Source organism: Rhinolophus sinicus, linkage group LG01, assembly GCF_036562045.2.
Source record: "Rhinolophus sinicus isolate RSC01 linkage group LG01, ASM3656204v1, whole genome shotgun sequence".
Taxonomy (NCBI): Eukaryota; Metazoa; Chordata; class Mammalia; order Chiroptera; family Rhinolophidae; genus Rhinolophus; species Rhinolophus sinicus.
The window spans coordinates 1,261,749-1,275,879 of record NC_133751.1 but is presented as its reverse complement, the minus strand read 5'-3'; the positions used below and the strand labels follow the sequence as shown (position 1 = coordinate 1,275,879).

Genomic DNA, 14,131 nt, shown 5'->3' with positions numbered 1-14,131 from the left:
GAGTGTCCCACACGGGTCTGGGCGACGGTGCCGTGTGTGCAAGGACGTGGGGCCTGTGGGGTCACGCGGCCTTCTCCCTGCACCCCTGTGAGGGTGGGTTTGCTCATGCGCTACCAGCCACGCGCCTCGCAGCAGGCCTGGGGCCACTCCCACTGGTTTTCTTTTGGAAAACAGTTACTTTTCATGATGCTGAATATTTGCTGATGTTTTTCTAAAGATTTTCTTGTGAAGATTATTTTGTGATACTTTTCTTACTCTCATGTTTGTAGTGTGATCCTGCTGACTTTAAATTAACTTGGGGTACAGTCGGCCTCTGTGTCCGTGGGTTCCGCATCCGAGGTCAGCAACCTCGATGGGAGATACAGTCACACACCACTTAAGGACGGTGTCCTGGGGGAGGGCACCCTGGGCGGGACAGCCTGGGCCACCCTGGGCCGCAGGGCACCTTGGTGCACAAAACCAAGTCCGTCCGGTCGGGCACGGAGATGGAAACCTGAGATGCTGAGGCTACGGCCGCGTGACACGGCCCCTGTGTAACAGACTTCAGGTGGAGAGAGGGCAGCCTAAAAGTGGCTGCGCAGGCCAGTGACATGTCGTCCGTCATCTCACTGTGTGGATGTGCCATGCTGTCACACGACTGGCAACGTGGTAGGTTATTTAGCACTACGATGTCACCAGGCGATGGGACTCTTCCTGCTCCATTGTCATCTTAGGGGACCACCGTGGTGTGTTTGGCCCACCGTTGACCAAGTCTTCGTTATGTCCTAAACAACCCAGTGTAACGACTGCTGGTACAGTATTTATCGCGTATCAGGTGTCATCAGTAACCTGGAGGTGATTTCAAGTACTCGGGAGGGTGTGTGTGGGTTACCTGCCAGCAGTGTCCCGTTAAATAGAAGGACGTGAGTGTCTGAGGACTTCCGTCCCTTCGGCAGGCCCTGGAGCCCGTGCCCCGCGGATACCGAGGGACGACTGTCCTTTCTTGTTTGTGTTTTCACACGGTTAAAGTATGATGTGTGTTATTTTCTCCTTAAAGGCTTTAAAGAAAGTACACATTTTTAATTTGTTCATTTCTTTACAATTATTTATTTTTCCATCACACTTTGGATATTTCTTCAGGAACTGATCCATTCCTCATTTTGTTTGTCACGGTCAGTGCCGTGGAGTTGTGCAGATGGTCTTTGCAGAGGGGGTTACAGTTCTTTGGTGACGTTTAAGTTTTCTTCCACGGTGGTTGGTCTTTGTTTTACTATTGGAGTCAGTCGTGGCCACTCATATTTTCCCATAAAATCGTCTAATTGAATCTCAATGTTTTCAGGAAAGGGTTGTTGGTTTCCCCTTATTAAGTATCCTGTTTATCACCTTTACTGGTATTTACCTTCTTTAATTTTTGATTAGTTTTTTATCTCTTCCATTCCAAGGATTAATTCTTGTATTTACTTGTCAATTCTGTTGTTTTCTTTTCTAAAATAGTTTCTGTTATTTTAGTACCCTGTTCTTGCTTTCCTTAGGATTGTTTGAGTGGCTTAGCCATTTATTTTTATATGTTTTGTTTAGGAGTGAAGGGCTTTAAATCACCCTCTGAATATATCTTTAGCTACCATTTCCCAAGTTGATTTTACTTAATATTTTATTATGAGAAATTTTGTACAAGAAAGTAGGGATTTTATAGTGGACACCGTTATCCCCCCCGCCTAGATTTGACAATGGACACTTCTTTGTCACATACTGTTCACGTGTCCGTCCCTTCTTTCTGTCCACCCACCAACCCACATGTTGTCTTCAGAGTAAGTTGCAGATATCAGTACACTTTCTCCCAGAGAGTTCTGCTAGAGTTCAGTATTTGTTAATGATTCTTTTTATTTTTATTTTGAGGTAAAATTTACATGCAATGAAATGCAAATCTTAAGCGTGACAAATGCATACACCCGTGCAACCAAAATCCCTTTCAGGATACAGAACCTTACTGTCCCCAGCTGCCCCGTGACTGCCCAGAGGGAGCCACTGTGTGGTCTCTGTGGGTCCCTTGAAGGTCACTGCTCTGGATGGCATGGGAATGCAGTCACATAGGATGTGCTCTCCTGGTTTTTGAAATCCGTTGTGCTGCCTGTGGCCGGGGCAGTGCCCTTCTGTTGCTGAGAAGCACTTCTTTATATGGACATAGCGTGTGGTGCCCACTTTCCTGCTGGCGGACACCTGGCCTTTTCTCTTAGCCACTCTGACTAAGGCTGCTGTGAACATTCTTTACAAGTCTTTTTGTGGACGTATGTTTTCATTTCTCTTGGGTAAATACTTGGGAATGGAACGCTGGGTCATAGGGTGCTCGTATGTTTAGTTTTACAAGCAGCTACCAGACGTTTCTCTAATGTGGTTATACATTTGCACCCCACACCGACGTCGGCGCTCTGGCCGCAGCCTGGCTTATGGCAGTGGAGTGGCTCTGTGGGGCTGATGCTCACGGCCACGGCCTGCCGCCTTCACGTCTGCCGCTGCCCGCTCGTGCGTCCTCTGATGCGCGGTGCGGAGAGGCCCTTTCCCGTCTCGTTACTGAGCTCCAAGCGGTCTCGACCTGCGCACCAGTCCTGGGGCAGGTGTGTGTGGCTGATCATTTTCTCCCACGTGGTTACTTGCCTGTGCATTTTTGTAACGATTTTTTTTTTCTTTGATGACTGGAAGTTAAATTTTGAGGAGTTTTCTTAACATGTCTCTCTCTCTCTCTGTCTCTGTCTCTCTCTCTCTCTCCCTGAAATTTTTGGCCAGTTTCAAGTTATGAAGATGCCATTATGGTCTTCCAAAAACTATACTGTTGGCTTTTATGAGTTTCTGATCCCTCTTGAATTGCTGTCTGTCTGTGGGGTGAGGTACTGGTTAAATTCTCCTGGGTTTTTCTTTTTTTTCAGTGTGGCTATTCAGTTGTTCCAGCACTGTTACGAAGACTTGTTTCCTCATTCGCTTGCTTTGGTGTCTTTGTGCCAAGTCACATGGCCTCCTACTGCTTGTGGAACCTCAGCAAATACCAGGCAGTCGGTCTGCATGGCGGTCACTTCAGAATAAGTCGTGACTCAGTTCTTCTGTTTTAAGATTGCTTCAGGCAGTCCAGCTCCTTGGCACTTCCGTGTAAATTTTACCACCGGCCTGTGAATTTCTTAAAAGCCATCACCACCACCAAAAATCTAGTTGGGATTATGATTGGGATTTCTGTAAGGTTAATTTTGGGAGAATTGCCATTTTAACAATGTTGACTCTTTAAGTCCATGGACTTGGTATATCTCTCCAGTTATTTAGATTTTCTTTAGTTTCTGTCATCTGTGTGTAGGTAGAGTCTGACATGGGTTTTTTTGATAAGCTCATTACTATTTTTCAGTTTTTAAGCTGTTACAAGTGGAATCCTCAAGAGCTTCATTTTCCAATTTTCTGCTAGAATGTAAAAGTATATTTTTAAATATTAGTTTTGTATCTCTGACCTTGCTAAGATCATGTGTTAGCTCTGGCAGTTATTCTGTAGCTCCCTTAGAATTGTTTACATAAATTCTGGAACCATTTAAAATAGAGCCAGTTTTATATGTTCCACCCAAACTCACGTTTTCAAGTCTCCTCATCTTGCTTCAGTGGCTCCAGCCTTGGGCGCAGTGTTGAGAGAAGACCGGAGAATTGCTCCTGGTCTTGGGGAGCGGGGTGGGGGTCATGCTAGTGTCCTGCAAGCTGCTTAGTTCAGGAGGGGACCCCAGGCCACAGTGGTGCATGCAGAGGCCCGCCTTACAATGGACTTGCCTGCAATTTTCTGTAGATTAGCAAACACGGGCTGGGAAGTAAGGGGGGGATGACAGGGACGCTTCTCTTGTCATCTGTCTTCTGAATTGTTGTGGGACATGGGTGGGCTTTCAGGGAGCTGGCACCAGCCCTCCTGGGCACCATATAGAAACGCAGGTTTCAGCCCATAAACGTTTCCCCGCGTACAGCATAGCCCGGGGTTGGTTTTGGCGGCCTGATTTGCATATGAAATACTCTCTAGTTGCACCTCAAGCTAGTTTTAAATTAAACCACTTAGGGTGAATGAGCCCCCCCGCCAGGCCGCTGGAGGTGCCCCCCTAATTGTCATTGCTCTAGGCCCCAGTTGATAGAAGGGACTTTTCCCCGTTTGCTCACCAGAGGACTGGCTGTGAAGGCCTGCTCCTCGTGGGACAGACGGCAGCCTGTGGGTCAGTCCAGGGCGGGCACCCTCAAATGGGTTTCCTGCAGAGAAGTTAATGAAGGGATTATGCCCAGATGAGGTCCAGAGGCGTGGAGGGGGCCAGTGGAGGTGCTCAGGAAACCGGGACCAGCCTGGCCTGCAGGAGTCACCCTCCCAGAAGAAGGTTTACCAGGGTCTGGGCCTCAGAGCACAGCCAGGAGGCAGGGACCGGGGCAGTCAGTGCCTGAGCTCTCCCTCCTGCCTCCCTGCACTGCTGTCTCTGGCTAGAGGGGAAGGGCGTGGGCTGTGTGGGGCACAGGGCTGAGGAGTGGAGGAGCGGGGGCCAGCGGAGAGGGCACTGAGAACGCCCCTGGGCCGAGCCCATCGGCACGGAAGTGACACCCCTGAAATGCATGGTTCTCACCATTGTCGGCATGCCCTCCGCCGGCTGGGATCCAACTCTGAGGGCAGAGTCATGTTTTAATTGCAAATATAATAAGTTATCCCACAGACACTCACTAGCAGACTCCCCTCCAGCTTTCTGTTCAGGAGCGAGCGCTGGCGGGTGGTGTGACATTAGCCTAGCAGACCTCGCTCTTCACTTGTGTGTGTGCTGAGGGGGGCTTTATGATGCATGGTGTGTGTGCGTTTTCCCGTGGCTTCCACACGCCTTTCCACACGCAGCCGCCCCCGCTGCCAGCCTTCACTCCGCTCCCTCCCATTCACCTGTGTCCCCAGCACCCAGAGCGGGAGGCAGGTCCATGAGGCATTGCCAGACAGACTGCCCACCTCGGTGGGCCCAGCACCGCCCCCCTGGCTGCCCTCACCCAGCTGTCCGCCAGGGTCTGGCACTTGCCCCCTGGGGTCCCCAGACTGCTCGCACTTGGTATCTGCTGGTCTGACAGGTGACAAATGGCATCCAGCGTTGTCATTTTCCTTGATTTGCAGTGGAATTGAGCTGCTCTCCCTGTGTTTTTTTGGCCTTTGATTTCTCTTTATGTTTGACTTGTCATGTTTAATTCTGGGGTGATTAATTTTTAGGAATCGTAGAGGGAGGGATCCACCCTTCTCCCAGGAGGGCCTGTCAGCAGTCGGTTTAAGGTGCCTCTTCCAGTCCTTGCCTCCTGCAAGTTCCCCTCGCATGTGGGTCTGTTTGCATTTCTGTTCTTTCATAATTTGCTTTTAATATCCAGTAGGCTAACTCTCTTGTTGCATGTTTTTTTCCAAAAATATTTTGGTTATTCTTACCCATTTGGTCTTAAAAATAAGATTTGGAACAACTCTGCAGGTTTGGTGAAAGTCCTGTTGAAATTTGACTGAGGCTGTGTCACACTTGTAGGTTGGGTAGGCGAAGCTGGCTCCTGTGGGCTGTCACGACAGCTGGTTGTCCCCAGGCGGAGCTGGCTCCTGTGGGCTGTCACAACAGCTGGTTGTCCCCAGGCGGAGCTGGCTCCTGTGGGCTGTCACAACAGCTGGTTGTCCCCAGGCGGAGCTGGCTCCTGTGGGCTGTCACAACAGCTGGTCGTCCCCAGGCGGAGCTGGCTCCTGGGGGCTGCCACGACAGCTGTGTGTCCCTAGGCAGAGGCCTTCTCTTCCACCACCCTGGGCGCTGAGCCGCCGGCTGTGACAGCTTAGGCTGCAGTCGTCCTTTTCCCATTTTGCCTCATAATGGAGTGTGGTGGCGTTTCAGCACACGTGTGACATTCTGCAGGCTCCTGATCAGATCGGGGACGTTCTGCTGTTCGGTTTTATTGTGAGTGGACAGTGAGTTCTGTCGGGTTCTTCCTGGCACTTCCCGTGACTGTGCCTTGCCCTCTGAGTGACCACTGCAGCAGGCCGCCTGGCAGACGTGCCCAGCGTGAACCATCCTTGCATGCCTCAGACACCCCGTTGGACACCACGCGTTAATTTAAAATGCTCTGACTTGGATTTGTTTAGTGTTTGCTGGTCATCCTGGGGGCCACAGGACTCTGCTTTGCTGTCCTTTGTCCCGTGAGGCGGTGGTACTGGGTCTGCCAGTCTAACCTGTGAGGGAATGGCGGCTTTGGAGCTCACCCCTCCCAGTTCTTCCCTAGCCCAGGCCCCCAGCCCAGGGCCCCATCCCAGGCCCCCAGCCCAGGCCCCCAGCCCGAAGCTCCTATCCCGAGGCCCCCTGCCCAGACCCCCAGCCTGAGGCTCCCAGCCCGAGTCCCCCCAGCACCGGCCCCCCAGCCCAGGCCCCCAGCCCTTCCCACCCAGGGTGCTTGAACTCTGGGAAGAGGTGCTTGGTGTGATGAGGTGCTGAGCAAACTGTTTACCCCCGTTCTGACAGGATGGGAAGTCCCGATTTGTCATCTCACAAATGCCCCCGGGCTCACAAAAAACCCCCGGGCTCTGAGGGATGGCGTGGGCTCGGGAAGAAGGGCGGTCTGTCCCCCAGACTCAGCTCTCTGGGGCCAGGGGAACAACCTTGCTACATGGCCTCTGGGCCACTCCTAACGGGACCGTGGTAGGGACCAGGTGTGTGTCCTGCCTTGGGCCCAGTCAGGGTGGGCCTTTCCGAGCTTGCTCTGGGCCACGCTGCCCCGGCCACAGGCTGGGAGAGGAAAGGAGCTGCCCCCGCTGGCCTCTGGGAAGCCTGCCAGGCGCTTCTCCTGCTAGATGATGAATACGGTCAGTTTCTGGAAATTCTCCTCTTCTGAAAGTGCTTGTCAGGGTCCCCACGTGCTTTCACCTTTCACACACTTCCTAGGGCCCCACGCACGCTCTCTGTGCTAATCGGGGGCTGTCCTGAGTCTGTCCTCGTGTGGGGCTTCCCATCCAGGCCCCCAGTTCCTCTCAGCCCCGTTCCGTTCCTGGTGGTCACCAGGGCCCTTCTGGGTGCTGTGCTGTCATCACCTCCTGCCCCCGCCCTGCAGGCTGACAGGCGTCCACGACCTCTGAAGTGCCAAGCTGCAGTCGCCACCCCACACAAGGGGACAGCCGTCGGCCCCACGTGGGCATTGTCGCTCTGGAGGGGCCGGCTGGGAGTCCACCCGGCCGTTTGTCAGGAAGGCAGTTTTAGTGCCCTGTTTAGATGTGATTCAGTCTGCACCTCGTTATTTATAGCCCAATAGACCTTGCAGGGTTTGAGGGTGAGATGGTCTTCTCACCCCACATCTGTCACTGTCCTCATTGTGGAGCGTTCTCAGTACCGAGCCTCTTTCTAGAGGAAACGACGCAGAGCAGGTTAAGCGTGAGCGCTGCTCAGTCGCGCTGCAGCCTCCGGCCGCCTGTGGGCGTCGCCTCTGGCGGTGTTTGAGCCACTGGCCTGCCGCGGCTCCCTGGGCGAGGGAGGGCCTCTGTCCGAGATCTGCACACAAACCCCGAGCCCCACTGTGGAAGTCACGCGTTCATGTTTTATTAGCAGTTTTGAAATGAATACCTTTTAAAATGTGAATCAAAACGTAAGCTGTGGTTGTCCAGAGCACAGGCCACTGCCCCCACTACCGCCTCACCCCCCGGCACTTCCAGGCCCCCTTCCCTTCTGTGACACCCCCACAGCTTTGGCCCCTCTGACCTGGTGCATGGTCAGGAATCAGGCTCCCGTCTCCTCCCCCGCTGTCACCTCCTGTCACCTCCTCCTGCGGGGACTCTCCCAGCAGAGGAGGAGGTGATGCCCCCACCCACCTGTGTGACTGCAGCTCCCCCAGCCCCCACATGGCCCGGCCGCCAGGCCCCAGTCCCTTTTCAGGAGGACAAGTCTCCATGCCTGCGGCTCCAGTCTCATCATCAAGCCTGTAATAAAAAGCCGACTTTGTGATCAGGCAGAAAATAGCTCGGAGCCGGCCCTCCTCCCGGCTTCCAGGCAGCTTGTAGGTGCCAGCAGGACAGAAAAGAGCGGCCTGCCCACCCGCGAGGCAGCCCCCTAACCCTGTGCCCCTTCCTCAGAAATCGAAGCCATAAAGCTGGCCGAGCAGAAGCGCCAGGCGGAGCGGAGGCGGCGGGCCACCGTGGTTGTGGGGGATCTGCAGCCCCTGCGGGATGCCCTCCCCGAGCTGCTGGAGCTGGAGGCTGGCGCCCGGCGGCCGCACGCCAGAAGGTGAGTGTCCGTTTTCAGCTGCCTGGAGAGCGACAGGGCTGCGACAGCCGGGACAGGGCTGGCTGCTTGGCGCTGCAGCCGTTGCCTGTTTCCAGAGCCGAGGAGGGGCGGGCGGGCCAGGGCCAGCGAGCACTTCAGCCGGTCCTGACACAGGAGAGACCCAGGCTCCCTGGCCGGAGCCTCAGGAGAGCAGGCAGTGGCTCTCCAGGGGACGAGTGGCCTGGCCGGCACAGAAGCGCCAGGTGCCGCACCGCCGGCTTGCTGCGAGGGCGCTGCCACGTGGCAGCTGCTCCCAGCGCCACCCCTGGATGCTGTCCCCTCCCTCCCGGAACCACACGTTCTTTGGGGCTCTTTCTGCTCCCTATGACGCAGTGCTGGAGGAAGCCCGGCCTGGCCTCCGGAGGCGGCTGGTCAGCAGGGGCTTGGGAAAGACTCGAGGACGTTTCTGGCTGCGTCGCCTGCCCTTCATGGTTTACTGTCGTCTCTCGTTTTGCTGTTGAAAACAGTTCTCTCCCACTGACTTTCCTCTGAGGAGAGAGAGCCTGGGTCCCATCTTTTCACAGCCGGGGTGTCGGAGACTTGCTCAGGCCACCACTGCAGAGCCAGATGGTCCCAGGTCGGTTCCTAAAGCGGGGACACCCAGGACATTGGGGCCAGATGAGGGGGGCACTGGAGCTGAGCCTGAGATGCAGCTTCCATCCGGTTCTGGAACAAAAATGTGACTGGTCAGGTGTTCTTCCTGCTTCCGGTTCCTCATCTGAGAATGTGCTGGGGCCCGAGGGGAGATGGCGCCTGAACTGCTGAGCTTACTGGGGCTCAGCCAGAGGCTGGCCCTCAGCCACTGAGCCCGCGTCTGACGGGGTCACCGTCCCCACTCAGTGCATCGGCTGTTTGTTTGATTAAACGTGCTTTTAGAATAGTTACGGATTCACAGGGAAGTGGCGGAGGCAGTTCCCATGGCCTCACACTCAGTTTCTCCGAGTAACGCCTTAGGTCATTGTGGTACCTGTGTCATAGTTAAGGGTCCAGTACTGACACGTAAGTAACAAATGTGAGTGAGAATCGACTGACACTCCTAGTGTATTTAGATGTCCTCAACTTACTGTCCTTGTTCTGTCAGCATCCCATCCAGGACACTACATGACATTTGGTCGCCATGTCCCCTTAGGGCTCCTTTGGGCTGTGACAGTTTCTCAGACTTCCCCCCCCCGCCATCTCCTATGTCCCATCCTCCCCCCCCCCACTCTGGTTCAAGCTGTTGTTTCTCAGTCTAGTTGTGTAGGACACGGCTTCCTGGTCCAGGCTGGTGTTATGAGCCTTGTGCTCCCCCGGCTGAGGCAGTCGCTCTCCAGTTGTTGGTCAGCCGCTCACAATGGATCACGGCAGCTCTCTGCGGCTGCCGGCCACTCACACTGGCCGCTCCTGGCAGCACAGCAGCCCGTGGCAGCTCATGCCGACCTCTGGCTGCTCACGGCAGCCCAGCTCCAGGGAGAGCATTGTTCACAATCTTAGCTGTAGAGGGCGCAGCTCACAACAACCATCAAACCCGCAACCTCGCCTTGGGAGCACGGTGCTCCAACCACCTGAGCCACCAGGCCTGCCCTACAGTTTCTGAGACTCTTCTTAGTGGCCTTGGTGACCTTGACCGTGATGAGGAGGGCTGGTCAGGCATTTTGTAGGATGGCCCTCCCCTGGGGTCAGCATGATAACTTCTCGTGATTGGACTGGGGACACAGGTTGTCAGGAGGGAGGCCACAGAGGTCACGTGCGTTCCCATCACACATCAAGGCTCCGTCTCATCACCATGACCGTCCTTGGTGCTGACCGTGGCCCCGGCGGAGAGGAGTCTGTCCAGCCCCTCCACTCCACACCACTCTTCCCCCCCGTCTTCTGTGGCCGGAGGTCGCCGTGCACAGCCCACACCTAGGGGGACGGTGTGCCCCTCTCGGAGGACGGGGCGGCCACAGAAGGCACATGGAGCGTCTGCACGGGAGTTTCCTCTTCTCCCCACGGACTCGTCAGTCGTTTATTCACGTCTGTGTGATGCGTGTATGTTGATTTTAGACTCGGGGCTGGAATCCACCATGACCTGCTGAGGCTGGACCCGCTTCAGCTCTGGCCGCTGGGAGCTCTTCCACGGGCTCCTGGCTCCCACACACCCTGAGTGGGTGCCGCGTTTTGGTTTGGAGCCCTTCCTTCCTCGCGGGCAATCGGGGCTCATCGTGGGCATTTCCTGCGTTCAGTGTTTCTCCAGGGAGATGGGCTCCTATTGGGAGTGGTGTAAGAAACCACGACATGCGCTGCAGGAGAGGCGGCGTTTCAGGGTGCTCTCTGCCGACAAGTCAAGGAGATACACACGGTGCACACTGACCCAGGCATGTCCTGCCAAGTCAGGACAGGTTACAAGACCATCCTCGCTTTGAACACCAGCTGCAAGTCGGGGGCTCCCAAACCACGCTTAGGCTTGATAATTTTCTGGAAGGTTGCCACACTCAGGGTTATGGTTTATTAGGGCGGAACGATACAGATTAAACACGGCCGGGGAGACATGCACAGGCCAGGGCCCAGGAGAGTTCTAGACTTGGAGCTTCTAGCCGACCTCTCCCCTTGGATTCAGCACCCGTGGGTGACAGTGTGCGGGGATCTTGCTGAGCAGGGATGCTCAGTGCGCTGGTGACGGGCAGACGGGCAGGCTTTGGTTCGGTCCTTCAGTGCAGTCTTGTTTCCTGCTGAGCCTCCTGCTGACTCGCCCCGTGGAGCCCCTTCCCCATTTCACGAGGCGGCGGTCCCCATACTGCCACCTCTAGGAGCCCCTGGAGCAGGCCCCGCCTGTTTCTCACAGGAAACATGTGGCCCTCTTTCTGGCTTTCTGCAGGGCAGCACTTAGAGCCAGGGAGGAAGTTGTGCCGTGCAGGAGGGTTCATGCCACGGGGGTCTTTTAAAGCACGCACATCGGACAAGTGGCACAGCTCACTAGCGTGTCTGTCACCACCGCCCCTCCAGAGGTGTCCTGAAATCGGTTGGAGACATGTGGTGTGCGGACAGCTTTGTAGTCTTGGGCCCAGACCCCGAGTGCCAGGCCTGGGTCCCCACCACCACTGAGCAAGGCCTGGGGCTGCCCCGAGTCAGTTCCAGATCGGGATGAGGCCGTGCAGGGTGGTGGCGGGAGGGCCTGAGCTCTGCGCTGGCGGCAGCCCTTCCAGGGTGTTTCCCACGCTCCACTGGGGAGCGCTGCTTGGCATGGCCTAGCGACTGGACACTCACAGGGCTCCCGAGGCAGTGACGCCGCCAGCCGGTCTTGTGTGTCCGTCAGTGATGAGACAGGGAAGTCGCTCTTCTGTGGGCACAGAGCGTCCACACAGTGTCTCCTTTCTGAGGAGCAGGGGTGGGGGTCTGACTTCACATCACAGTGGCCGGTGGAGAGCTGGCCACAAACAGCACCAGAGGGACGCACCCCCCACACACCTGGTGGACCACTGCCCCCCCACACACCTGAGGGCCCACCAGGCTGTGGGTTCAGGTGAGAGTCTGTGCCCGGTGTTTGGTGTTTCTGACACCCGTGGTGTTTGGGGCCCTTGTCCCCAGGTAGGGCATGCCACATGGGCTTGGCCACCTCAGGGTGGGCTGGGCAAGGCTGGGAGGCACTCGGTGCTCACTTGCGTCCAGGACTGCAGGCCAGGCTGACGGGAGCCGTCAGGAAAGCGCTGGCCTGCTTGACAGTCGGGGAGGCTCTCCCCAGGTTCATCCCAGGTCAGCCACCTGCTGCTGGCGGGGCTGGGGTCCTCTTTCAGCCCGAGCATGTCTGCGGGTCCCTGGGCAGCAGGCTGTGGGCTCTGTGAGCTGCATGTCCACCATCCACCCGACTTGGCCCTGCGGCCAGAACCAGGCCAGACGCTCTGAGGCAGTCAGTCCAGCCCGGGGCTCTCCAGCCGGGAGATAGGCCCAAGCCCAGACCTGCCTGGGCAGTGGGGGTGGACGGGTGGCTCTGGCGTGTCAACGCCCCAGCGCCTGCCACTGGGTCGCAGGCGAGTCACCGGCCTGGCGTTATACAGTGTCCTTAATTCGTGGGAAGCCCGTCTGTCGTTCCCCTTGTAATAACGGGGGCTGGGGGTCCACGGCTGTGGCCCCCGCGGGAGGCCGGGCTGGACCCTGTTCTGACTTCACCTGCTGGGGGCGCCGGCCGGAGGAAGGGAGTCCTGAGCCCAGTTCTGCAAGCGTGGGCCCCGGGAGGGCTGTGGGTGGTGGGCAAGGGGCTCGTGCCCAGGGGGGCACGGGTGGGGTCATTGTGGGAGGAGCAGAGCGCAGTGTCCTGGAGGGACAGTCGGGACCACCTCAGGCTGAGCCAGGGTGAAGGGAAAGGCCTGGCTGGGACAGACTGCCTTGCATGCCTATTTTAAAAGAAGCACGAATTAAAGATAAGGCCTCCTGGTGTTCTCTCCCGCCCCATGGGTCCCTCTGCCCGAGAGGCCACCTGCCCTCCCAGAGTCATGCTGGTCTTGTGCGATCCGAGAGACCTCTGTGGGTCCCGACCTCAGAGCGCGTTTTCGGACGTTACGGGTAAAGCGTGAGCGTCCTGACACCGTCTCTGTCCACAGCAGGGTGAGCAGCGTGCCCCGGCCGGCCGAGCTGAGCCGCATGAGCGCCGCACAGAGGCGCCAGCTCCTGTGAGTACCGCCCTGTCACCAGTGAGGCTTGGCGCTCCCCCACTCCACCCCACCCCCCTCGGGCCAGCTCTGGGGCACAGCCTGTGTCCAGTGAGGCCAGGAAGCCGCTTCCTTGGGGCGGTGAGGGGAACCGCTGCCGCCAGCTGTGTGGGACTGCCCTCAGGCCCAGGTCCTCGTCAGGGCCCCCACCTTTTGGCTGTCACCTGGCGTGGACAGTCAGTCATGCAGTGGGCTTCAGGTTGTCCCCGGTAATAGGGAAGTGGGGGCCCAGTGTGGCCTGGCCTTGCCCACGGTCACATGCATGCAGGCAGAGCCCGGGCTGGGCCTCCACCCCACCCCACCCCGAGGCCAGGCTGTCCTGCCACACGAGCCCACATGGGCCCATCCCGGAGCTGTGGCAGGTTTCAGGAGCAGAGGTGTCATCCCAAGGGGCCCCTGGCAGGGGCACCCGTGGCCATGGCTGGGCTTCAGTGCCTGGTTAGCCTCAGCCAGCCCCAGTGCTTCCAGAAGGCGGCATGACCGTGCCCACTCCCAATGGCTGGCCGGCTATAGAGACAGCTGTGCAGAGAACAGTGGCCAGCACCAGGACTCGGGGCCCCCAGCTGGAGGAAGGGTGCACCTCCCGTCTCCATTGGGGCCGCCCACACCTGCTGCCTGGTCTACATGGTGCCCCTTTGTGAGCAGAGCCACTGGGCTGTAGGGCGCAGAGCTCTTGGCCCCTCTGTCCAGGCTGTTTGGGCAGCCCTGGGGGAGGGCGCCTGTTACCCCAGGCCGTGCGTCTACGGCCGTGTGTCTGCAAGACTCGTGCAGGCTGCTGCCTCCCCACGTTTGGCAGGCTCTTGCCTTTGATAAGCTGGGGACGGGGGCTGGAGTGCCAGCACCCCTCAACCCTGCGGTGGCACAGTGTGACCATGAGGAGGCCCCAGGGCAGCCTCTCCCCTCTTGCCTGAAGCCCTCAGGCCCGCTCAGATCCCCTGCCAGGACCCAGCAAGGGTGCGTGCCCTTCTCCACTCCAGAAGCTTGGGGCAGTTTCACAGGCCGGGCTGCCTGTCTCAGGCCCCACTCCTCGCCCAGCCCTTTGCCGGTACCCCTCCCTGTGGTGACCCCGGGCCTGTTCTGTCCACTCCAGGGTCCAGCTGAGGTGCCGGGGGTGGGGTGGCCAAGCCAAGGTGGGTCCTGGGTGCTGAATGCTTCCTGCCAGGGGTCTGGGGTCTGCTGACTTTTAACCTTGACTTT

At 57.4% G+C, this 14,131-nt stretch overlaps 1 protein-coding gene across 6 annotated transcripts in view; it reads left to right on the top strand.

Annotated features, from left to right (window-relative positions):
- Nucleotides 1-14,131, top strand: part of SLX9 (SLX9 ribosome biogenesis factor) — a 50,391-nt gene that overhangs the window by 21,615 nt on the left and 14,645 nt on the right. For 5 of the 6 annotated variants that reach the window (XR_012493356.1, XR_012493355.1, XM_074323815.1 and 2 more), the window contains 2 exons: nt 8,081-8,231; nt 12,827-12,895. Coding sequence is in view for 4 of the 6 variants with exons in the window: in XM_074323815.1 (XP_074179916.1) it covers nt 8,081-8,231; nt 12,827-12,895 (220 nt within the window). In the remaining 2 variants the exon portion in view is untranslated. The remainder of the gene's footprint in view (nt 1-8,080; nt 8,232-12,826; nt 12,896-14,131) is intronic. The other variant, XM_074323781.1, reaches the window with a different exon arrangement.